The sequence below is a fragment of the Populus trichocarpa genome, chromosome 1 (genome assembly GCF_000002775.5).
Source record: "Populus trichocarpa isolate Nisqually-1 chromosome 1, P.trichocarpa_v4.1, whole genome shotgun sequence".
Taxonomy (NCBI): Eukaryota; Viridiplantae; Streptophyta; class Magnoliopsida; order Malpighiales; family Salicaceae; genus Populus; species Populus trichocarpa.
In genome coordinates this window covers 48072581-48097881 of record NC_037285.2, presented here as the reverse complement: position 1 = coordinate 48097881, position 25301 = coordinate 48072581, and the positions used below count along the sequence as shown (strand labels likewise).

The 25301-nt window shown below is 32.3% G+C and overlaps 2 protein-coding genes across 5 annotated transcripts; one reads left to right on the top strand and one right to left on the bottom strand.

Annotated features, from left to right (window-relative positions):
- Window positions 1-7270: 7270 nt before the first annotated feature.
- On the top strand, window positions 7271-11855 carry LOC7480358 (trihelix transcription factor GTL1). 2 transcript variants are annotated; one of them, XM_002300498.4, is made up of 3 exons: window positions 7271-8355; window positions 9037-10717; window positions 10858-11855. In XM_002300498.4, the coding sequence occupies exons 1-3, from the start codon at window positions 7934-7936 to the stop codon at window positions 10867-10869; spliced, it is 2115 nt and encodes a 704-aa protein (XP_002300534.3). In that variant the 5' UTR covers window positions 7271-7933; the 3' UTR covers window positions 10870-11855. The 2 variants fall into 2 exon arrangements, with proteins under 2 accessions (XP_002300534.3, XP_024466850.1); XM_024611082.2 differs by having other exon boundaries at window positions 7278-8355; window positions 10854-11855.
- A 4072-nt stretch (window positions 11856-15927) lies between these two features.
- Window positions 15928-23158, bottom strand: LOC7480357 (uncharacterized). 3 transcript variants are annotated; one of them, XM_024589731.2, is made up of 11 exons: window positions 22814-23156; window positions 22643-22721; window positions 22420-22514; window positions 22236-22340; window positions 22058-22137; window positions 20319-20409; window positions 20137-20244; window positions 19837-19923; window positions 17662-17730; window positions 17431-17560; window positions 15928-16774 (listed from the first exon to the last, which is right to left on the bottom strand). In XM_024589731.2, the coding sequence occupies exons 1-10, from the start codon at window positions 23027-23029 to the stop codon at window positions 17432-17434; spliced, it is 1059 nt and encodes a 352-aa protein (XP_024445499.1). In that variant the 5' UTR covers window positions 23030-23156; the 3' UTR covers window positions 15928-16774; window position 17431. The 3 variants fall into 3 exon arrangements, 2 of the variants coding, with proteins under 2 accessions (XP_024445499.1, XP_002298988.3); XM_002298952.4 differs by lacking the exon at window positions 15928-16774 and adding an exon at window positions 16874-17309; XR_002978936.2 differs by lacking the exon at window positions 15928-16774 and adding an exon at window positions 17829-17975 and having other exon boundaries at window positions 17509-17560; window positions 22814-23158.
- Window positions 23159-25301: the final 2143 nt, after the last annotated feature.

The following is a 25301-nucleotide window of genomic DNA, read 5'->3' as shown; positions in this document are numbered from 1 at the left end:
ATGATCGATGTTATAACTTAAAGTTTTGATGATTCTAATTTTTTTATGGATTAAAATCAACCATCAAAATTCAACAAGAATGGTAAAGATGATGTTGAAGGAGAAGATTTTGATATAACCTTTTGTTTTGCTTGAAGTCTTTCTTTTTTTCTTTATCACGCTTGTCTTGACTCTTTATTGTTTTTCATAAATTGAAGTGATTTTATTAATTACTAGTCAAAAAAATATCTTTAGGTTAATTTTTATACATTATTTTTTTTTCAATAATATTTGAAGTATGCCATTGTTTTAATGAAAGAAAAATTCTTTTAGTATTTTCTTAAAATTAAAACCAAGTTTAAAACATGGGAACTAGACGAAGATAGTGTGTTTGAGATTGTGGCGGCGGTTGATTTTCAAAGTATTTTTTGCTTGAAAATATATCAAAATAATTTTTTTAATTTATTTTTGATATCAACACATCAAAGTGATATAAAATCATAAAAAATATAATTTGAAGCAAAAATAAATTTCAAAAATATTTTTTGAATGCAAAAACAAACATACTCTTACTGTATCCAAGTTCATTGTTAATGACACAAGCTATGAAAACAATTTACTTTATAATCATGATAGGAATGGATTAGAGGTGAGCATTCTGGTTTAGATATAAAAAAAATTCAAATTAAACAGATATTTTTTTCAACAAAATTTTGAACCAAGACAAATCGAATAGGTTTAGTTTTTCATTTTTAAAAGTTAATTAAGTCCAATTTAATTAATGGGTCTTTCAGTTGAGCTATATTTGAAAAACAAATCTGAATTATAGGTCTTTAGTTTATAATAAGGTTTTTTTTTTTGTTATCATAAATGTTTGGTTCGGTTTTTATTATTATTATTATTTTAAAAAACAAAACTAAAACCAACATGATTTAAAAAAAACTGAAAAAAACACTCAATTCAGTTAATTTTCAATCAAATTCTTACATATATTTTAAATAGTTTGACAAGTGGGTGTATTGGCAAGAAATTTGAGACAAGGGAGGGTTTTACAGGTAATATGAAGTGGATGAAAAAAAGAAGGGGAAGCCATGTGCGCACCCATTTGGCCAGAGACTTAACGGAGAGAGAGGACGGCGTTGGTGGGCTGCTGCGAAGGTTTCACAGACTCAGGAGAAACGCCACGCACGTTCTAACACCTCACAAAATGGGCCCCTTTTCACAGCTGTTCCAATCTGTTCCTGTCTTTTCCTTCTTTTTTTTCCCACCCCTCCACTCTTATTTCATCCAATTTTTATTTCTCATTTTCTTGATCCGTTGAAGATTTCTTAGGTGAAATGGAGATTAATTATGATAGATTTTGGGGAATTCTTAGAGTAATTAATGATCCCTTTATTAACCTTATTTAATACTGCATTAATCACTTTTATTTTATATACACAATATATTTTTACATATATATTTTTGTTTTTTATATATCCGTCCATTAAATTTTATTTGTAAGATGAGAAATATTAATTATACATGGAATAGTTGAACGGATCCGAGTTTAACTCAACTTGAGTTCATTCAATTCATTAAAATGATCATTGAGTACTCTTGAGAATTAACCAAACAAGTTAAATTTAATTATATTAATGAATTAATGCGAATAATTAAAGATTAGATTCGAAATATATATTCCCGAATGTAGAACCTATTGTTTAATAATAATAATAAAAAAAAAAACTCTAAGTATGCAATGCAAAACCATAGATGTATCTATGAAACTAAGCTAGCATACGCAAAATAAATAAATTATATATAATTAAGAATTATATAATATAGTTTCCAATTAAGTGGAGTCCACAAATCTTGAAATCATGGAGGCAGTAAGCTCGCTCCTCCTCATCATGTAATGCTCACCATGTTATATATTCTCTTTTAAACCCTAATTTAATCTGCCCTAATGTCATGTGGGTATGATTAGAGGCTTGATGAAACAGCAGCTTCGAAAAGTATATATATAGTAGTAAAAAAGATGGGGAAAAAGAAATAAATAAAATAAATAAATAAATAAATAAATAAATGGACAAGAGCAATGTGCTGTCAAGAATTGTGTGTGTCATGTTCTTGAAATTCTAGTTAAAAATGTGGTGATGATGAGTGGTACAGAAGAGCAGTTGCCCACAGCCATTAACCTACAGACCCAATCACATGGAACTTATTAGGATGGGTCCGATGGGACCAGACATAAACTTTCCTCTCCTTTAACTTTCCTCTCATGATTTCAATACCAAAATTAAATAATTCAATTTTACCTCTTTATTATAATTATTTTCAGAGATGATTTGAGCAAGGTTGATGTTAATGGTAGTTCGATTATATATATATATATATTGAGTGATTTGTTACATACGTGTTTATTTTTCTATAATTATTGACTTAATATATAATAAACTAGTTGTTAACGGGGTATACAGAATATTTTAATATGTTTTTTTTTATATATAAAAAATTAATGTGTAAATAGAAAATTTTATGCAAATATTTAATTAAATAAATTGATAATCATTTATTATGTAAATAAACAAAGAAAATCGTTAACAATAACTAAAAAAGAAACTGGAAAAATTAAGAGATGGATGTAGACTAAGATATTTGATCCTTTAAAATGAGACATTTAATTGTTTATGTCTGCTAAATCTGTTTCTTAAAGTTAATAAAAATATAAATACATAGGAAACTAATTGAATGAAATAAAAAGAAAAAAAATTATTATGCAAGGTCGAATATATTAAAAATATTATTTAAAAATAAATTTATTTTTATTAACATATTAAAGTTAATAAAAATATAAACACATATGGATTTGCCATCGTTATTTTTTTTTAATTTGCTTTCTATAAAGTTGACATGATCTAACGACCCAGGTTGCAAGTTTTCCTTTCGAGCTTGGGTTGACTCGAGGAGCTTTATTTTGTCATTTTTAATTTTTTTTTCAATTTTATTATTTAACATTGGGTTACTTTGGAATTCAACTTTGTAATTTTTTTTCCTTTTAACAAACATTCATTTTCTTTTGGTTATCGTTATCACCTTTTCTCTTTTAAAATTTTGTCCATTTAGTATTGTTGTTTTTTCTATCATATAATTGAATGGAGTCATCTTATTGTAATAAGGAGGGTATATGACTCAAGCTGTAAATTTATTTTCCTTTTTTAAAAAATATTTGCAGCACCTAAGCATTTTTTTATGTTAAAAAAATAGTCTAATCCACAGCAAAACATGGACTATTTATCTAGTTTACTACTAAATAAGAATTGAATAGATTGGACATGTGTAATGGATCCAAACACCAAATTAAATATGCATAGGCATGGGCCTAATTGATGGAGGTAGTTTTTAGGAAAAGCTATTTTTCTTAGTTATTATTATTTTCTATTTAGTTTAGAAAAATATTTTACTTTATGATATTTTTATATATTTTTTTCTTATTTAGTTTAGGAAATCAAATATTAAGATTGGTAATTTTATTTTAGTTTTCCTTTTTAGTTTATGAATCCTAAAATAACTCAATAATTATTGACTGAGACTTTTTTCTCTGCAAGGTAGACCTAGTACTAGTATAATTAGGGTTGTTAAATTTATATGAATTAGGATTCTGTGTGATAACCTTATTCAATTTTAATTATGCCTTTCAAGCTTGTTGCCTTCTTGTTTGTGTTTTTATCTGTATTAGTTGATATTAGAGTCTAATGAACCTAGTGGTTATTTGCTTGTTGTGTGTTGAAATAATCATGGCTGAAAGAGATAACAGAACGACATGCTTAAGTATAAGAAGATGACTAGGTTCCTCATCGAGAAAGAAATGTTCAAGAATTGATGATAAAAGAAATCTAGATACAAATTATAGAATTGAAAATAGATGTTTAAGAACTAATGATAGAATATATGCTAAGATAGATTGCAAAGTTAACATGTCAATTGAGAAAGGTGAGGAGCAGGAGATTGTGAGAAGAGTGATCACAAGTCCATTGATAGTTTTGAGAACCCGTTTCAAAGGCATAATCACAAGAAGAAACTTCTTGATCATGATAGATACGATGTTATAACTGAAAGTTTTGATGATTTTAATTCTTTTATGGATTGGAATCAACCATTAAAATTCGGTGTTATAACTGAAAGTTTTGATGATTTTAATTTTTTTATGGATTGGAATCAACCATTAAAATTCAAAACGAGGATGATAAAGATGATGCTGAATGAGAAGATTTAGATGTAAAATCCTTGGTTTGTGATGTCCATGGAAAGACAAACAAAATAGATATGGTTCCATATGTGACTTTTGATGAAGCATATTGTAAAAGATGTGCCTCATATTTGCTTGAGGAGAATTTTGGAATTGACGAGGTCACAATTGATGTTCTTATACTATAGATAAAAGTTGTGAATCAGATTTTCAAATTTTCTTCTAATTCTAAGATTAATTTTATTATTAGAGAGACTCAACATGTTGACAGATATGATGTTTTTATTGGAAAGGTTTATTATGTAAAGGGAATGAAAATTTTTTATTGGACATTCACGAGATCGAGATAAGAGCAATTTAAACTTGAGGATGAGTTTTTTTCTAACATAGAGAGACTGATGCATAAGTATTTTTAGAAAAAAATAGTTTTCTTAATTATTATTATTTCCTATTTAGTTTAGAAAAATATCTTACTTTACGATGTTCTTATAATTTTTCTATTTATTTTAGAAAATAAATTATTGTAATTGATAACTTTATTTTTATTTTTTTTAGTTTAGGAATCCCTAAAATAACTCAATAACTATTGATTAGGATTATTTTCCTCTTCAATATTTTACGCCTATGACTAGTATAAATTAATGAGGTTGTTTAATTAACTTGTATACGCATTTACTTTCAAATAACTTCTGGTTTGCATTATATTAAATAATATCAGTAATGGTTTTATTAACATATTATATTATATTAAAGACAATAACTTTTTTTATTACATGGGAAATAATTACGATGGTGAATATAACAACAGTGTGTTTTTTTTTTTTTTTTACCAATGCGTACGTGTAAAAAAGAATCTTGTATGATTATTTATACTTTCAAATTAATAATTACGGACTAGATATTTAAGACATGCAATACATTCAAACATCAAATCATAGAGGCTTAGAAACACAACCATTCATGTTGTATTAAAAAAACAAAAATAATTGTTTCATTAACATAAAAAATAATTACATTAATGTGTGATTTAAAAAAAAAAAAACCTCAACGATCCATACGTGTAAGGAATAATCTTGAATGATTTGTTATAGATTTATTTATTTTCAAATAATTACTAATTAGACGAGACATTTGCAATACATTCAAATATTGAATCAGACATGCATACAATCATATCATATTAAAAATAAAGAAACAATAATTATCTTAGTGAATAAAACAATGTGTGATTATTATTATTATTATTTTTTGAAAACACACTCATGAAATTAAAGAAGAATCTTGAGTGATTTGTAATATACTGACTGTATGTGACATATTTAATACATTCAAATACAGAATTTATTATTATTATTATTATTATTATTACACACAATAAGATATCAAATTAGATATGAATAGACACACAACAAATCATATTATTTCAAAAAATAATAACTTATTTTTTAACATGAAAAACAATTATAATGTTGAATATGAAAACAATGTGTGGCACACCTATAAAGTATATGTTTTGTAACATAGCTTATCGTATTTTTTAATTAAAATAATATTTTTTTAATTTTTAATATTAGCACATTAAAACTATTAAAAAATACTAAATTATTATCGGTAACTAATCGGCAATGAGTCAAATGTAATACATTCATACCAAATCACAAGATCATTTACATTGAATTTAAATATTAATACTAAATATTAATACGAAATATAATTATATAGGTAAACATAACATCGGTTTATATATGTTTTTTTTTCAAGTGATTTATTATATATTTACTTATTTTTAAATAATTACTAATTAGATAGAACATACATGATATATTTAGACCGGAATCGAGAATCCATCTCACTACGATCGTCGATATGATCTATATACATAATTTATACACTAATTAACAATATATTTTTTTCGTTTTGTAGTTATTACATACCAAGAACAAACGGCTATTTAAGGTGTGTCCAGAAATGATGCATATTGTATAAATTAAATTAATGAACAGTCATTTTAGCCTGATCTAGTTGGTTTGGGTTGGGTTAATTTTGAACTATGGTTAAGTTGGAGCGTACATATTATTATTCTTGTATTTCTATATCTTTGTCCAGCTCAAATCTTACAAGGAAAACACATAAAAAAAGGAAAATAAAATAATATTAAGTTTGAATTGAAATTCTTTAAGAAATAAAAGAAAAAGGAATATTGTGTTGCCAATCTTAATAAAGTTAAAGCAATGGACCCAATTGGACACGGCCATGTCAATGCTGGTGGAATTTATAGGTAGATATTAAATATTATTGGAGATTAAAATGGAGATGGTTTGCAGAGAATTTTAATCTCAGAGATGAGGTGATGGGTGTGTACTTGTGGGGTGACTGATCCTTTGAATTTATAGGTAGATATTAAATATTTATTATCTTTTTTAAAAAATAATTTTATTTTTTTCAATTACTTTAAGGAAACAGGATAGGGAATTAATCTTTGTTATATAACTTAATATATGCTGGACCTTCAAATAAATATATATAAAAAATAGAGTTTAATCAATATTAAGAAGTAATTATGTTTGAAAAATAAATTATTTTTTATACTCTATAATTAATGACATATTTCCATTGTTTTTAGCTAATTAATTATAATAATTTATGTCAATCTTTGTTATATAACTTAACATATGTTGGATCTCAAGATGTATTTTTCATTATAATAGCATGGGCATTTTTATTTTTATTTTTTGATATTTTACCAAAATATATTTAAAAGGGAAAATTCAACACAATATATATTCATTTTTTTTTTCCATCTTAGCCCAAAAATACTTCCATCCAAGCCCCCCACCCCCAAAAAAAAAAAAAAAAAAATTTACCTACAGAAATGCATTTATATTGATCCATCTCCAATTGAATAGGATCATATACTATACCTTGGATAAAACATTTATTTATCTTGAGTAAATAAAAATAATGATCAAGAAAATGTTGGTAATAAAAAAAGAGTCAGAAACAATTATTAGCTGCAAAGTGAGAGAGAGAGAGAGAGAGCTGCTGACAACACAACACACAAACTCTCTCTCTCTCTTAATCATCAACATCCTCATAATTTGCCATCTCCATTCATTCATCTCTCTCTCTCTCTCTCTCTCTCTCCAGCCCCATCCTTCCGTTTCTCTTTTATTTTTTACACACTGTCATGCTTTGTACCAGTGTATAGTGCAGCTGATGATGATGATGATTATTATGCTCTTCGTCTGATATTCTTTTTTTTCTCTTCTTTACTGCTGGCTTTTTTTTTTTCCTTGAATTAAAAACAAGAAAAGGGTTGTTTTTTTAAGAAAATAATAATAAATCAAATCTGAAGAAGAGGCAGCAGCTGCAGCAGCAGCTAGCACTAACTCATAGGAATTCTTTCTTTCTTTCTTGGCTTTTATTTTATCTTTTCCAGTTGTCTACTCTCTCCCTCTCTCTTTTTTTTGCCCTTTCTTTTTAACATCACCTCCATCTTTCACCAGAACTTCCCTTACTCTCTCTCTCTCTCTCTCTCTCTCTCTCCCCCTCTCAATTCTCTTATCTTCTTCCTTAATCCCTTTATGCTCTGGTGAGGGAGGGGACAGAGGGATCAATAAACTATTGCTTGCTGAATTATTATCATAGATGAAGAGAGATCCTCAACCTCGAGAATTGAAAATTTAATATCAAGAAAAGTACTGGAGAGAGTTAAGTTCAAGGATGCAACAAGGAGGTGGAGAAAGAGGGTCATCACAGTCACAATATGCAGTGCCACAGCAACAGCAACAACAAGGTGATATGCCTTTACCTCCTTCTACATCTGCTGCACTGGCAACCCACATGCAGCAGCAGCAACAAGTCGTAGAAGAAGCATCACCCATTAGCAGCAGACCTCCTGCCACTGCTGCCACAACAAGTGGTGGTGGTGTTATGAATTTGGATGAGTTTATGAGACTTTCAGGTGGTGGTGGTGGTGCAGAAGAAGATATTGCTGGAGAAGATGCAGATCGAACAGGAGGTATTGCTAGTGGCAATAGGTGGCCAAGGCAAGAAACACTTGCCCTTTTGCAAATTAGGTCTGAAATGGATGCTGCTTTTCGTGATGCCACCTTAAAGGGTCCTCTATGGGAGGATGTTTCAAGGTAAATGATAATGATAATGATAACAACAACCCTTTTTGCATTTTTTTTCGAAAAAAATAATATTTTTATACCATTTTTGTCTTAGATCTCCATTTCTCTTTAATTCTGTAAACAGAAGAAGCACATGGCTTCTTCTATCTCTTTCCATCACGATTCACGAGTTAGCCTTGCATCTTTATTTAAAAAACGAGAAAAAAAAAATTATAGGCTGCATGAATTCTAGCCAATTGGCTTATAACCCATCACTTGCTTTCCCTTTCTTATCAATCTCAATGGAAGAAAAATTGAAAATCCCAAGAGGAATATGAAAAAGATCGATTCGTTTTCTTTTGCAATTTCTCATTTTTGTTTTTACTATTAAAACCAGCAGCTTTTTTTTTTTTTTTTTAAAGTTTTATCTCTCTCTGCACTTATTAAAAGGATTAGATAATTGGTATGGGAAGTGGAGAGGAAGTCAGTGGGCCTATAGCTATGAAAGTGAGTGAGAGAGAGAGAGAGAGCACCATCTTCTTGTTTATTAAATTTAAATTAAGGTCAGAATTTGGATTGCATAAGCAGAGAAAGGGTTTATTAATTTTGTATGATTGGATCATTGGCAAAAATTAATTTCTTTTTTTTTTTTATCATCGAAAACTACTCTGGTACTACTTGTGGTAATAAAGTTGAAATATGATGGAACAGGAAGCTAGCAGAGATGGGATACAAGAGAAGTGCCAAGAAATGCAAAGAAAAGTTTGAGAACGTGCACAAGTATTACAAAAGAACAAAGGAGGGTAGAGCTGGTCGTCAAGATGGGAAAAGCTATAGGTTTTTTAGCCAGCTTGAAGCTTTGCAGAATACTGGTGGTGGTGGTGGTGTTTCTTCTAGCATTAGCAATGTGTCTGGTGTTGCTCCTCAGCTGATTGGCACTGCAACAACAAGCAGCCTAGATGTTGCTCCTGTTTCTGTTGGGATTCCTATGCCTATAAGAACTCCTCCACCTTCTTCTCAGGTGCCTCAACCAGCTTCAAATATTGGTTCCATGTTTCCTCCTGATTTGGGGGCAACAGTGGCGCGTGCAGCTGCTGCAGGTGCCCCGGTTCGAATCAGCTTCTCGTCGAATGAGTCTTCTTCCTCTCAAAGTTCTGAAGATGATGACGACGACGAGGATGAAGGTATATTAGGAGGACAAACATCAGCCATGGGTGCTGGTACAAGTCGAAAACGTAAAAGGGCATCATTATCATCGTCGAAAGGAGAAACACATCGTATGATGGAGTTTTTTGAGGGGCTAATGAAGCAGGTTATGCAAAAGCAAGAGGCAATGCAACATAGATTTTTGGAGGCGATTGAGAAGAGGGAACAAGATAGGATGATAAGGGATGAAGCTTGGAAAAGGCAAGAAATGGCTAGATTGAGTCGTGAACATGAGATTATGGCTCAAGAACGGTCTATTTCGGCTAGTCGAGATGCAGCTATTGTTGCCTTTCTACAGAAAATTACTGGCCAAACTATTCATTTGCCTACGCCTGTATCAATTGCTCCTCTAGTTTCACAACCACAACCACCACCACCAACACAGCCACAACAGGTTCAAATAGCGCCATTGGTCACTGTCTCAACACAACCACCACTGCAACCGCAACCCATGCCACTGTCACAAGTAACACCACAACAAAATAAGCAACTACCCCAACAGCAACATCACCAACAACAGCAGCACCAACAAGTTCATCATCAACACCAACCACCATCCATTTCTTCAGAAATAGTAATGGCGGTCCCGGAACAACAAATAGCACCACTGGAACTTGGAAGTGGTGGGAGCGAACCAGCATCATCAAGATGGCCAAAGCCAGAAGTTCTTGCACTTATAAAGTTGAGAAGTGGGCTTGAAACTAGATACCAAGAAGCTGGGCCTAAGGGACCACTTTGGGAAGAAATCTCAGCAGGGATGCTAAGGTTGGGCTATAAAAGAAGTTCCAAAAGATGCAAAGAGAAATGGGAGAATATCAATAAGTATTTCAAGAAAGTTAAAGAGAGTAACAAGAAACGGACAGAAGATGCCAAGACTTGCCCTTATTTTCATGAACTTGATGCCCTTTATAGGAAAAAGATACTTGGAAGCAGTAGTGGTGGTGCGGGAAGCACCTCCACTAGTGGCTTTGACAGCCAAATTAATAGGCCACAAAAACAGCAGCACCAGCATCAAGAGAGCTTAGAATTGGATCCAATGCCACCTCCAATGCAGCAGACAGTGCCGCAACAGACACAAGCCACAGAATCACAAAACAAAAATGGGGCTAGTGTTGATGTTCAAGCAAGCAACACAGTTTTAGCAGGAAGCCCCTTTGGAGAAGGAAATGGAGGAGCAGAAAAGAAGGTAAACCTTAGTTTTGTTCAACAAAAAAAAGAAAGAAAAGAAAAGAAACGAACTTATAGTGTTATATAGTTATATTGCCTGAAGTAATCAATGCTCAGTTATTTGATGCCTACTGATTCTTGCTTTCATATTGAAGCCAGAAGACATCGTGAAGGAGCTGATGAAACAGCAGGGGACTCAACAACAACAACAGTTAATGGTGGATGACTATGATAAGATGGAGGAAGGTGACAGCGAAAACGTAAATGAAGATGAATATGATGAGGAAGACGACGGCGACGAAGATGAAGAAGAAGATGAGGCATTGCAAGAGGAGAGGAAAATGGCATACAAGATAGAGTTTCAAAGGCAGAACACAAGTAATGCCACCAATGGAGGAGGGTCTGGGGCACCCTCCTTTTTGGCCATGGTTCAATAGTACCATTGTCAATATCCTCAGATCCCAAAATGTACCATATGTGTGCAGAAGCTCAAATCAAAAAAAAGTTATCTAACAAAAATATTTGAGTTCAAAGCCTGACAACCTTAAAAATTCTTCCTTTTTGTTTCCTTCCCTCCCTTTAATTCCATTTCCCTTCACCCCATAAATTCTTTTCTCATCCTGTCCCTTTCCTTTCCCTTTTCTTCTATCCTTCTTCACCATAGTAGCTTTGTTGCGATGAAATGTCATTTTGCATGGCAATCATGCATCACCACTATTTGTATCACTTTTTCTTTCAATTTATTGATTTGTTGTTGAATAAAGCACCTGTTTGTTCAAGACAAGACAGGAGGATTGATCAAGGAATTAAGACCATAATAAGCTTGCCTAGCCTATCTGGCTAGCTAGCAGCCAGCCAGCAAAAGCTTAGTCATTTATTCATGTCAACATCATCAAAGAGATCATCGGACTGAAGACAGCAGCTAGCAAAGAAGCAGCCCAGAAGAAGAAGATGTGGAGTGAGAGCAAGAAATTATACAAGTTAATTAGAGCAATTAATATGCATGCTGGTAATTTGTGATCGTATAATCATTAGAAGAAGCTAGCAGATCTTGTTACTTAATTAATTTTAATTTTCTTTGATTCATAAGCATTGCTTAAGTACTTTCTCTTGCTTTGCATGAGCTTAATGACCAATCTTGGGTGGTTTTCTAGGAATTCTTCATCTTTATTTACAATGTAATCAAACTCTTTTTTTTTTCTTTTAATTCAGCATTCTTACAGTGATTAATTACAATAATTATTCTCTGCTTGCTTATATTAATTAAATCCATATTAGATTTTTCAAAAAGATAATATTTCATTACTCTCCTTAATTAATTTTTGAGTTAATTTAGTAGTGAAGTGGATGACTAATCAAACTTCTAAGATCAAATTCCATTAGAGCATAAGTAAAGCCAATTTGAGTTGGTGTTATTAATTAAGTAATAATAACTGTGGTCTCCTAATCTTAAAAATTATTGCTTCTTTTTTTGTCTGAGAAAATACTTAATATATTTTAGAGTGCTTTAAAATAATTATCAATACTTGCTTAACAAGAGAGAAATAGATATACAAGAAAAAAAAGATAAATAAACATAAATTTTTGAGATTAGATGGAAATACTCTTAATAATTATTAATACTTACTTAACAAGAGAGAAATACGAAAAAAAAAATATATATATTCATGTTTTTAAAATTATATAAAAACAGGCCTTTAAGTCGTCTTTTTTAATAACCTAATTGGATGCATTGCATTAAAGAAATTACAATTTCGTGCTCCTTTGGCCAGAGTGAAGCTCCCAAAGCTCTCTTGATTGATGAAACTGTCAGAAATGGGAACATGAAATTGGTAATATTGGCAATTCTTAGGAAAAAATTAGATTTAATTAATTAATAAAGATAATCCATCTCTCTTGTTTAGTGTTAATTTAATTTATAGGATTTTTAATGAAGAAGGGTATGATATATGTGTGGAAGGAATAGTTAAGAAAGTATATTGTACATTTATTTAAATAAAAATAAATAAATAAATAAATATTGCACTATCATGGTCTGGGGACAAACAACATCATTGACGCATACAAACATTATTATATTACAAACAAAATAATGTATTTCCAATCAGAACAGCTGTTGATGGACTCTTTTTCTTTAAATAAATAAATAAATAAATCTCCAAAACCTGATGATCAGCACAGATTAAGCAAGAAACTGTCTCCCTCGATCACTTTCTTCCTGTAGGGTAGAAATGAAGTTAGGAATCTGAATTTCAGCGGTCCAATTTATTAACTGATGATGGCAAACACAGCGAGGTATAGTTTATCCTTTAATTAATTATTATCTGACGGAGAAAGAACTATTTCTTATACTATATTTTAAACTGTGTTTGTGTTGCATTTTAAATTGTATTTTAAAAGTGTGTTTATATTAAATTGTTTTTTAATTATTTAAAAGAATTATTTTGATATATTTTTAAGCAAAAATTATTTATAAAAAAACAATATACACCAAAATATTAAACACAATAATAACCTATTGGGAGTCCAGCTTTTAGATGTTTTTTAAATTTGGCTTGAAAAATTATTAAATTAATGTTTTTGAAGTGTATTTATCATTGATTTTTAATATATTGATACGAAACACGATAATTTATTAATGTATTATACTTGTATTGAACTTATATTACAGTACCTGATGGGATATAAATAAAGTTTGAGCTAGAACTGAGATTGAAGAGAGATTAATCTGTTTTTAAAAATACGAAAAACTAATCAAAATTAAATAAATATTATATATGGTGTCGGCTAAACTTCAAAATAAAAGGCAAAAAAAGGGAAATAATTAGAAAATGGAAGAGCTTCGCAGCAGTGTAATAATGGGGGATCTGCATTAATTTTGACAAGAACCAAGAGCAACAGATGTGGGTAGCCATGTTGAAATTGCTGTCCCATAATTCCCCACTCACTACACATCCATCCACACTTTGGCCAACTAGCAGCTACAACCATGGCTTTCTCTGCATCTCTCTCTCTCTCTCTCTCTCTCTCTCTCTCTCTAATCCACTTATCTTGTAAATCTTGCATCAAAGCATGGCATGCCCTACCCACATCCACCCATGTGCTTTCTTATTTTTCCTTCCCATCACCACATTCCCCCCCACTTCTTCACCCTTTCCTTTGTAATTATTTCTTTCTTTCAATAATCTATTAATTTATGCCTTTTTATTTCATCAATTGCTCCCTTTATTATCATTGACATGTAAATGTTGTCAATTATGCGATATTTAGTTGCGTTTCGTTCGTGTTATAGCGTAGAAAAGATTTTTAAAAAAAAACATGTTTAGTTGAAGAAATAAAGATAAAAATATAAAAATAAATCTGTTTTTATCCAATGATGATGTGCACAGCACATCTATATGAATTCAGGTATATTCCACAATTATTTTAGTGTTGGCAGATGTAAGCAAGAAATAATAATAATAATAATAATACAAATACCAACAGTACCAATCATACAATTTTAGGTTCAGCACATGGGAAAGAGTAGTTTGGTTGGTGTCGGCTACCACTTATTAGGGTTTATATATATATATACCCAGCCTGGACTTTTCTCCTAGTTAGTTTTAAATATGCATCAAAGGTTTTATTTTTCAGAGAGGAAGATGGGAGATAGAGTGGGGATTGGTGAAATAGAGAAGAATGGAAGGAGCAAGCAAGTATGCATTAACTATTCTTAGGGTTTTGCCAATAATGACTGAGTTTATTTCTTATTAAATTATAGGGTTAGCTTATGGCTAAAGTTATTTATTTATAATGGGGAAAGGCCATAAAAGTTCTAGTAGCAATAAAACCGTACGTCTGATCATGATTTTCTATGTTCACATATGAATTACATATTTTATATATATATATATATATATATATATATATATATATATATATATATATATATATATATATATATATATATATATATATTAGTTTTCAAATCCAATCTATGACTGGAACGAAAAGGGATTTTGAATTATTGGGTCAACTCTTTTTACTAAAATAAATGTGTTTTTTTATAGTATTGATTTGCGTGTTCAAAAGTGTGGTTGCGATTGATTGTCAAAGTGTTTTTCATTAATAAATATATTAAAATAATATTTTTTTATTTTTAAAAAATTAGTTTTGATATCATCGTATTAAAATGATTTAAAAACATCAAAAAATATTAATTTGAAGCAAAGAAAAAAATAAAAAAAAATTGAATGTTTTCAAAAACGCTTTTTAAACGTAAAAATAAACTTGGATTTAAATGTGTTGATCAACTAAAATTATTATAAATCTTATTGTTTTATTAATATTTCTTATCTAATTCAATTATAAATCTACTCCAACAACTTAGGTTTTGAATTCTAAATTTTCCCGATCGATCGACATGACAAACCTAAAGTTTAACAACTATGCTATTTTGTTTTCAATCGTCATAATTGAGGTGGACGTTATCACATAATAATGAAGAACAAATTATAACGGGGCTGCAGCTGTCAGGAGCCTACATGAAAGCACCACGCACACGAAGATATTATTTTTTTCACTTTTCCAGTGCTGTAAAGATTATAATTGTCCGAAGTTTATTCAATGATGAATTCAATTCAATTCAAATCAGTTCATTTAATTACCATGAAGATTGCAGGCCGATTTAAATGTCTGAAAAACAAGATATTCGTTGTTAGTCCAACTAATTAAATTATGCAGAGAGAGTGCACTGTTTACCTGTGGATTCCACGTTTGCTCATTTGTTCCATGCCTATGATGAATGTTTTTTTTTTTTTTTTTAATGTTGATGTCCGTGTTAGTTTATGTATGCTTTAACTAATCCTACGGACCCTTAAATTAACGATCATGTAAGCTTTCAGTGGTTATTATATTACCAATCACAAGGCTCAAATCTGAAACTATAAAAGGAGCAAACCCTTTAATCTCAAATTCTTACCACTTGGGACCTACTAGATGGTTGCGTATGATAAATGTTATTAAACTCGTCTGATGTAACGGTTAAACTCGTAAACTTGTTGATCTAAAGTTTGATTTTAGTGAGGTTTTATATTAAATTAGATCTCAAAATCTTATTTTTTATCATCTTATTAATCCAGATAACTCTAACTTGAAACTCAAATCTCAGACTGAATCATGAGTCCAAATGGATTTTATAACTATGGCATGTGCTTGGTTAGCTAGTGGATATCGACACCCGAACAATTGATGGTAACACTCGCAATTGTTGATAGCATTAATTTACGAAATGAAATCAAACATTTTGGATACTTTCAGGAATTATTTAAGAAATGAAATCAATCCACTTATCCAAGCAAGGAATCTCTTTCTTGGGTTACACTCTTTTGAATCGAGTGATGTAATCCCAAACAGCTTTCTTCGAAGGCTTCGCATGGGTAGAGAGAGTACCATTGGACCCAGAGGGCATTGCCCTATTTCTTCAAATTGGTGACGCAGGCCTGTCAGATCCCACAATGATTGTTAATAAATAAAATTCAAGCCTCAATCCGCCGGTCACATCACTTGTTCTTGGAAGAGAGGATATTCCCTCCCACGCAAAAAATCAGAGAGACAACCAGCACAGTCAGCCGCAAAATGGAGCAAGCAAGCGTCTTTTTGTCAAATTGACGAATGGGTTGGTTTTACAGGCAAGCTCTGCAAAAACCCTCATCAGGTTTCTAAATCATCGCCCGGAAACACAATCATTTCTACCCACGAAGCCCGGAGACCGTACCATCACCTAAATTCGATACCTGGTCTTCACAGATGCCCACTTTCCGGTCCGAGGATAACTATGTAGATTTCGACAAGGCTGATGATGAGTAGAGCTGCACGTGCAGAGAAAGAACGAACATTTTGTACTCTCGCATGACATCCACTTTATGAATGTCAAGACCAATCATTTAATGATTCCCGTCACTGCATTCACCATTTCCCACACTGCCGAATCAGTACGCAAAATTTGAGGGAAAAAACTGCAAGAGGAAATCACCGTGCTTTCCAAGCAAAGAGGACACCGTGACTTGATCAGAGGTGGAGAGGACGTGAGCCACTTAACGAAGACGACAACACCGATTCAGTCAGGCTCACTCAATTTTTTTTTTTTTCAAAAAAAAAACTATCACAGTTATCAGTAAGATTTAGCGCAATCTTCACAAGAAAAATCTCAAGTTGAACAAATAAAATACGTGGAAATTTTGTTCAATGAAATACACGCTACTAGCACAACACTTGAGAAAATTAAAGGGTTGCACTACTCCCGGTAACACAATCTCTTTATAGCTGCTTTTCTGAAGAGTGATAATTTGTAAACAAAAACTCAAGATTCTCGCCTATGATAACTTCGTAAATAACTTGTCAAGGACAAAGGACCACGCTTTCATTATGCGAGACTGAAACTCAGACCTCTACCTAAACTAAAGCCAAACAGTAGATTACAGGACATATGACAGATAACTAAGAGGGTTTTATTGCTGACCGTTTGCATCCATCTCTCTGGGTGATCAAGTTCACTTCATGGCCAGGTTCCACGATTAGGATGGGAGCTATAAACACGTAGATGGCAAAGGGTATAATGAAATGAAGGCCTAGAGGAGAAACTTCCACTGCCTCAGCTTCAACAAAACATGTTTCAAGACCCACGAAAGAACATTCCAAAATTGAGATTCTATAGAGAATGGAAGGAGTGATCCTAAAGGTTAGAAGTACCTCAATCCATTTCCTGCTTGCTCTTACTTTTCATTTTTGCCTTAAACCTTGACTTCACCATTAGTATCTCTACTGTGTTTAAGAAGTTCCCGACTGCCATAAAGACCAGAAGGACACCACAGAAAATAACCTGCCAGAAACGGATTCTGTCACCAAATTGAATGCTGCAAATTTGTACGGATGTAGATTGCTGGATCTTAAAATGGGGGAAAGAAAGTTATAAAAGCATACCTGCCACTCGGAGGTGACCCCCTTGTATGCAGTCCTGAGCAGCTGTAGTCCAACATATGCCTCAAAACCCTATATCACGTCCAGAAGCACATACAATTATTCAGGTCAAAACTCAATTCCAGAAGCACTACAATATAATCAGGTTGAGCTCAGGCCATCATGCTTACTTCAACAATTCAAATGTCAAAATTTCTAGTAGTAGATCACACTAATTGCATTATCATTTGAAAAACCTAATGCTTCTTCAATTTCCTTCAAACAAATGTGCAGCAGAAGAGGAAGCCTGTTGATGCTTTGTTAAACGAGCGCAAAGCCTGCCAACCCAAATGAGGCACTCATGATTAAACTAGAATTTCCTGTCTTTTGTGAAACCTCAGAATTTGGTAGAAATGAAATCAATTCAACACCATTTACTCAATTCCAGGGTTTGGAAAGCTCTAAGCAACTGATATGAATTCCACAACCCGTTGGAACCATTAATTTCTGTATGATGGCAAATTGCACCATTAGAATTGACCATTAAGCACATACAAAGTCGGTGCAGTTTGCTTCAGAATTGACCGTTGAGAACTTTATCCCAAAAACACCCTCCTCGTCTGCTTCGCAAAGTTTTTTTTGTTTTCCTTCAACACCAATCTTGTCCCAAAGACACCTTCGGAGAATGGGAAGATGGTCACAACAAATTAATTTTGAGTTGATTTGTTGGTGGCAGTCATGATTTTGTTAGGTTTACTCTTTAATGATAGAGGCACATCCTATATGTGGAAATCAGTTGGTTTACAGTTGGTTTACTCTTTAATGATAGAGGCACATCCTATATGTGGAAATCTGGATCTTCTCACAATCAAGTTGCTAGTGGTAGTTTGGATGTTAATTTCTCAGAAAGAAAAAAAAAATATCTCTGTCTGAAAGATTCAGGCAAAATTGGTTGAATGTTCACTCTTGGTTTAAGCAAACACAGAGTGGTTCTAAAGTGGTGTATCATCTGCCATGTCTATCCAAACAGAACCCTCTTTCACATGGATCTCTGCCCTGCTCCTTGGAAACAATTTGATCCTGCATCTATGGATACAAGCAGTTCATTGTCCCCTTCCTTTCCGCTCCGGCCTTGAATGCTACTAATAAAGTCTACAGTAATGGTCCCTTGGACTTGGAAAGTAATACAGAAAATGGCTAGCCCATAGAATATTTGTTTAGAATGTATATCCTGCGCTTTCATCTCTAGTCTATAGCTATCATCTATTGTTGTGGAGGATTGGCAGGTAGAAGATTGGTTGCGGTTTGGTTAAGTTCAAATAATAAAATAAAATTTAGATAGAGGTGGCAGGTATAAATGATGCAGGAGCAGCATCAAAGCAGAATTTCAAGTTTGTTGGGTTTCTTTTAGTTGGGTTTTTATCCTTTTCTATTTTGGTTCTCTGTTATTTTATTAGGATTTATTTGAACAGCTTGGATTAAGTTATTTTTAAGGCTAGGATTTCTTTTTATAAGGGTTTGCATAACCATTTAAGGGCTACCACTGTTGTAAGGGATTATAACTATTTGTACTTGAGATTTTATAATAAAGAGTTATTTCATTTCCAGGCCATATAGTCCGGTAGACCAGCCATAGCCATAGGCTGTGTTGGATATCTTTCACTCTCTTTAATCACATCAATAAATGAGAGAGATAAGAAAGAAAATGATGGTTGGGAAGAGGGCAAGTTGGGTGAATGATGTATTTCGAGTAACTCAATTCAAATGAAGACCACAATTTTAAAACAAATTTCAAATCCAAGAATTCAATTAGAGAATCAATTAATTCAATCCACTTAAAGCATTGAAATCAATTCTAGTTTCTAGTTTGGAATTGATTCCAAACAAGCGGTTCATTATGCTCCTTAGTCTACTTCATTCGAGTAGCATGTCTTTGCATCAAACTCAATTTCACAGCAAAAGAACATGAATTTCTTAGCCCACCAAAATAATTTAGTGAAAACTACAGCCTTTGTCAACCAGGCTGGAATGAGTTCATGTTTGTAATGCAATATTCAATTGCTATCAGATTAACACTTTGCTTCATTTGTTCAAAGTATATACAATATTAGGTCTAATCTTAAGATTAGTAGAAAGATGCAAAGAGCAGGCCTGTTCCATCTGTATACGAGAACACCAGTTAAGAGGTAGCATAAATACCTGCAGAATGAAGAGTATAGGACACAACAGCCACAACTGCCCATCCACACCAGCTGTTTCTCCCCACACAACATCCATTCGCTTAGCCTAAAATAACAATTAAACAAAAAAGGATTGAAAATATGATGTGCTAATTAATATGCATCTGAAGTAGAGACAATTCCTATCCTGCACAACAGACCAGTAGACAAGCTTCACCAAACCACAAACCTCATAAGAATTAAGATGGAAACAGACCACACCAAAAGTAAAGCATCCAGTGATGCTTTGCAGGGCATACAAGTGATTTTAAGATGATACCTTTCCCAAAGCAATACGGGTATAGAGTCTCTGGCGTTGATATCTATTTTGCAAAAGCATTGCAACTCCTTGCATCATAGCCCATTGCAAGAACAATTGTACCCCTCTCTGAGCAAGATTCAAGGAATTGTTAACAAATACAAACAGATAACGCATTTAGAATCTAATGGAAAAATAGTAACCTGCTTCTGAGCACAATTTGGTTGACCTTTAATCTCCCATGTGAGACTAACTACGGCCATAATCATAGCACAATAGTGATGGTTGATCCACCTGCAAAAACATACTATCTACTTTGTTGAGATATTCTTGTGCCAATCCAGGGGGGCATCAATAACTAATGAAACTGGCATTTCCATGCATGATGATGAACATCATACTTTTGTGAATGCTCTATGAGCGGAATAAGCCTTATGCGAGAGCAAGACTATTAAGCAGAAATGGCCCAGAAGAATGGAAAACTAAAGCCAAATAGACCACAGAGCTGAAAATTAAAGTGTATTCCATGGTTAAGAAACCTACCAAACAAGAAAATTCTAAGGTTTCCAACTTTTTTTTTCCACGTTCCATATGATTTCATCATGTTCCAAACATATTTCTAAGAGGGTGATGAAAGGAGAGTCTATAAATGATTAGTTTCTAGAGCTGAACACAAAACTGAGCTATTGTGCCAAGTAAAAATATCATTTTCAGTTTTTAGAAGTTTCGCCTATTTCCTGAGGTGAAAGGCCTTTTAAACCCTTTTTAGGCTAACAATGAGCCTAGAAGGACAGCTTCATATGACAACAGTCTTTCTGCTAGGAAGAGTGGTGGTTTTATGCACCAGTCATCATACTACCATCAATCCAACATCCTTCTTCACAAGCTTTATGGTTCGGTCTTTTGTCTGCTCAAAAGTTATAATTTCACAAAATGACAAGTTGTTCAAAAACAGAACATTAGTTCATAAGACTGCTACAGGCATCTAAGACTATCAACTGTATATGGAGTACCCGCCAATTAGGAACAAGTAACAAGTAACAAGCACCAAGCACCAAGCACCATGAACCATTATGTATTGCTACTCAAGTCCCTAAGCAAAAAATAGTATAGCTTATGACTAAAACATCAATTCCGCTGTAATAGTGCTGAGTGCACCCTATGATTCTATCCGCCGAGTTATTGATGAGTTGCAGACAAAAGGAGAACAATAACCTCATGGCTGGAAGAATGTGGCAGATCGCCAAACAAAGCAGGCTTAAGATTCATGTTGCGAGAAAATAGGTAGAGTTATTAGCTACATCTAATGAATGTAGCCGTTTCTTTTACAATCATGGAATTTGTGAAACTCAAAAATGTGGAAAGCATGAATGAGAGATTGTTCATAATGACAAATGGTGAACCTAGCAATTACTAGAAGTTAAGATTGTGGAACTAATACCACCTTAGGGCCATAAATACAAAGACAGGAAGAACATGAAGGTAAATACACTTCACTGACTGAATCAAGTTAAGATTCATCAGCAGACCTGCTAGAAAGCAATAGTTTGTGGTTGCAAACAAGAAGTCTGCTTGATCAAGTTGTATGTCTTCAAACTAAAGAGAGGATGTTAATCTCTGTTATTCCCCCCACCCCCACCCCCATCCCCCTCTGATTTTTGCACTTTTGATTGACTCCAGTACAGTAAACTTGGAAGTCTTCCAAGCCAAGGTCCAACTAAAACTTTAAGGAAACAACTATTCATATGGCACAATGCAATGAATCAGCTGCTACAATATATTTTGAGCAAATCCAGAATGCTGAAAAAGAATTCACCCACTACATTTGAACTGCTTTAGACGCATCGAATTATTAGCATTTACCATGCAGAACACTATAAGGAGCACACAAAGCTCACTCAGACAACATATTAAAGCACAGAAAAGCCAAGATTGCAATTACCATGAACGAATATCGCTTCCATTGGCTCTCAATATATTCTCTCTCAAAGTCAATCCAGTGTAGAGAAACAATAGCCACGCCTATCAAAGCACAAGCCAAAAATGTAAAAACCTGATCTTGCACGAAATAAGAAAATATCAACAAAATCTCTCAATTCATCAAAAATCCAACAAATTACCTGATACAATTGAACTGGAAACGTAGGCAAGCACCCATTCCAGACCCAAGACCTCAAACAAAGCAAAACCGATGGGAAAAATAGAAACAAAAGTGCAGTCCTATCCTGCTCCCGGAGAAACACAACACTGTAAGTTTTCAATAAAATTTTAAAAGAGATAAAATTAAAACACAATAAAGCATACCCTGTAACTGTTATACTCCTCTTTAACCTTGAACTGCACATCTTTACGAGAAGCACGCACATTAATCGGTCCCAAAAACATTTTTAGAAAACGCCCTGCACGCAAATATCAACAACATATCTCATTAAACTCCAGATAATTTATTTGATTTGTCCATTAATCAATTAAGAATAGTCCAATAATAATAATAGTAAAAGAATTACATCTTGAGGAAAAAAAAGACCTTGAGGCTTTGAAGGAAGAAAAGAAGAAGCATCTCCATCAGCTATAATACATCTTGCTTTCTGTAAATCTTCTTCAAGCTAAACAAAACAACACAAAATCAATCAATCAGAAGAGCAAAAGAGATCCAATTTACACAACAACAGAGCAAATATTCAATCTAATTAACTACCTTGGCAGCTAATTTAGGAGCGAGGTGATTGCTGCGGTCAAGGAGAGAACTGCAACGCCGAATAGAAGACTCAAGAGAGAGAGCTTTTTGGCGAACAGATTGTTCGTCGTGTGTAGATTTAGCAATTAAAGAAGCAGCGGTTTCTTGCAACTCCTTCGCTTGTTCCACCACTCGACCTACCTCTTCCTCCACCGTGTCCTCCGCCGCAGCCGCCATTAATCGGTGTGGCTTTCTGCTTCTTCTATTTTAATTTTTCCTGGTTTGCGTGATTTTGGCTCTTTTTTCTCTCTCTTGTATGATAAAGTTATGTGATAAGTGAAGATATCCTCGTCTTTTTGGAAACAGAAAAAAAAATCCTCCGCATGCATAATTTTATTGAGAATTTAATTTAATTTAGATGGAGATTTTATTTAAATTAAATGATATATTAATTTGATAAAACTCCGTCCATCTTAATAGTTTTAATGATTCATTTAATTTGACTAAACCTGTTATAATCAAGATATTAACTTGGGTTGATTTAGTGATTGGTTAATTAATTTAATGACTCAAAGCAATTATTTTATAGTCTGAGCAAACTACAATTGAGTCCTCTAACAATTATATAAGTTTTGATTATGGGTCTACTTGTTAAAGTTTGAATCAGAGAGAGGAGAGAAAAGAACATCAAGATCTCTAATTCTCTTTCAATCTCTTTCATGTATTGGATTAAAGGTGTGATTTGAGATTAATTAGCTTAATTTGATTTTTAAAATGCATGAAGGGAAGAGTAATTTTATTTTTTTTTAAGGGGTGTCATGCAAGAAACAATCATGTGTTTTTTTATGCCAAAACTAAGTTCATGCCTCTCATTTTATTATCAAAGGTAAAATATTTATGTGAAAATAAAGAATTTATGTGAATTTTATTCCTTATATCTATATCTAAAATTTAAATATCAATGACGAAGAAGGAAATACAAACCCAATCTATCTATATAATTTAATAGAAATGGATTTTTTTTAGATTAATATGGATGTTTGAATCAGCTTGTGTGCCTCGACTAATTTCACGGTCCCTGAAATTAACGACCATATATGTCTTCAGTGGCTCTAAAATTTGTGGGACTCGAACTAGTGATCTCTGAGGAGTAAACTTAGGATCTGATTAGTTGAGTTACACCCCTGAAGATTGAAATGGATTTTCCATGTACGAGTTAATAATGCTTTCTCAAACACTATATCGCCATACATGCATTTCTTCGTGATGTCACACAACTTTGAGTCTTATATATGAATTTATATGGAATTGATTACTATAAATTAACGGTTCAATTGAAGACTTTTGGCAAAAATAAGGGACCTAACTGAATTTAAGTCATACTTGAAGGAGTTACATGTAGTTTAAGTAATATATTTTATCACACAAAAAAAAAATTAGATAGAAGACCAAATGGTTTGAAAGGATCAAGGTTCGGTCGACATATGAAAGACTTTTAGGTAGGTGATAGTTTTGTAGAGCAAATAAAGATTAAATTTTGTAAGAATAATATGGCAAATAATAATTAATTACATAAGAGATATTGTTGGTGTATCATGTACAAATAAATATATTTAATTTTTTTTATGGATAATGTTGTTGGGTTTCAAATTTATACAATGAAGAACTCAAATAAAATTAATTGAATAAGACTTCAATTTATTTCATTCAAAAAATTATTTGATGCATAACTTTCAAACTATATCTACTTATTAAACTAGCTCCGACCAGTTTAATAGATTGATCAAGAATCTAATTTGGATTGGGTTCAAGAAAATTCAGGTGGAAGTTTACTCAATCAAAACTTAATTTAATTTTTTAATAAAAAAATTAAAACAATATTATATTATTTTAATTCAAATTAACTCATTTAATCTATGATTCAGATATAATATCTAGCTAAATTTAATATTTTTATATTTATTCATATATAAACACACAAAAATACTAAACAACATCAAATTGGAAGTCCAAAACTATAGAAAAAAATTCTCAATTGAAAGGAAAAACAAGAATAAGCTAAAAGATCCAACTTATAATAATGGAATAAAAACTATTGATTATTCACATCCACGAAATGCTTCACGCCTTAGTAGATTCTCCTTCACAAGTATTCACTTCTATTATGCTCTAAAATATATTATTTGATTCTCTACCGCTAGCATATGTCTCATTCCTTTTTTAAACTATATTATATAGTTCTTTTGGATCGAGTATATTATTTGAAAAAGTAGATGTTTTATTCTTTTTTTCATCTTTTTTTAAACTATAATAATATTTTTGGGTCAATGTTCATATATCAAAACTAAATATTTATCCCCTCAGGTTTAAAATAAATTATTTTATTCTTTGATATATGTGACTAAGGAAATTTTCCTGGGCTTTTATAATATATTTTTTTTATTAACGTGGATGTCCGGATCAGCTTGCGTGTACTTTGACTAATCCCACATATCCTAAAGTTAACGAC

Coding starts and splice junctions, on each gene's coding strand:
- LOC7480358 (XM_024611082.2), top strand. CDS start 7,934: ATGCAACAAGGAGGTGGAGAAAGAGGGTCATCACAGTCACAATATGCA. Junction 8,356..9,036: donor CTATGGGAGGATGTTTCAAG/GTAAATGATAAT, acceptor ATGATGGAACAG/GAAGCTAGCAGAGATGGGAT. Junction 10,718..10,853: donor ATGGAGGAGCAGAAAAGAAG/GTAAACCTTAGT, acceptor TTCATATTGAAG/CCAGAAGACATCGTGAAGGA.
- LOC7480357 (XM_024589731.2), bottom strand. CDS start 23,029: ATGGCGGCTGCGGCGGAGGACACGGTGGAGGAAGAGGTAGGTCGAGTG. Junction 22,722..22,813: donor CTCCTAAATTAGCTGCCAAG/GTAGTTAATTAG, acceptor TGTTTTGTTTAG/CTTGAAGAAGATTTACAGAA. Junction 22,341..22,419: donor AGGAGTATAACAGTTACAGG/GTATGCTTTATT, acceptor CTCCGGGAGCAG/GATAGGACTGCACTTTTGTT.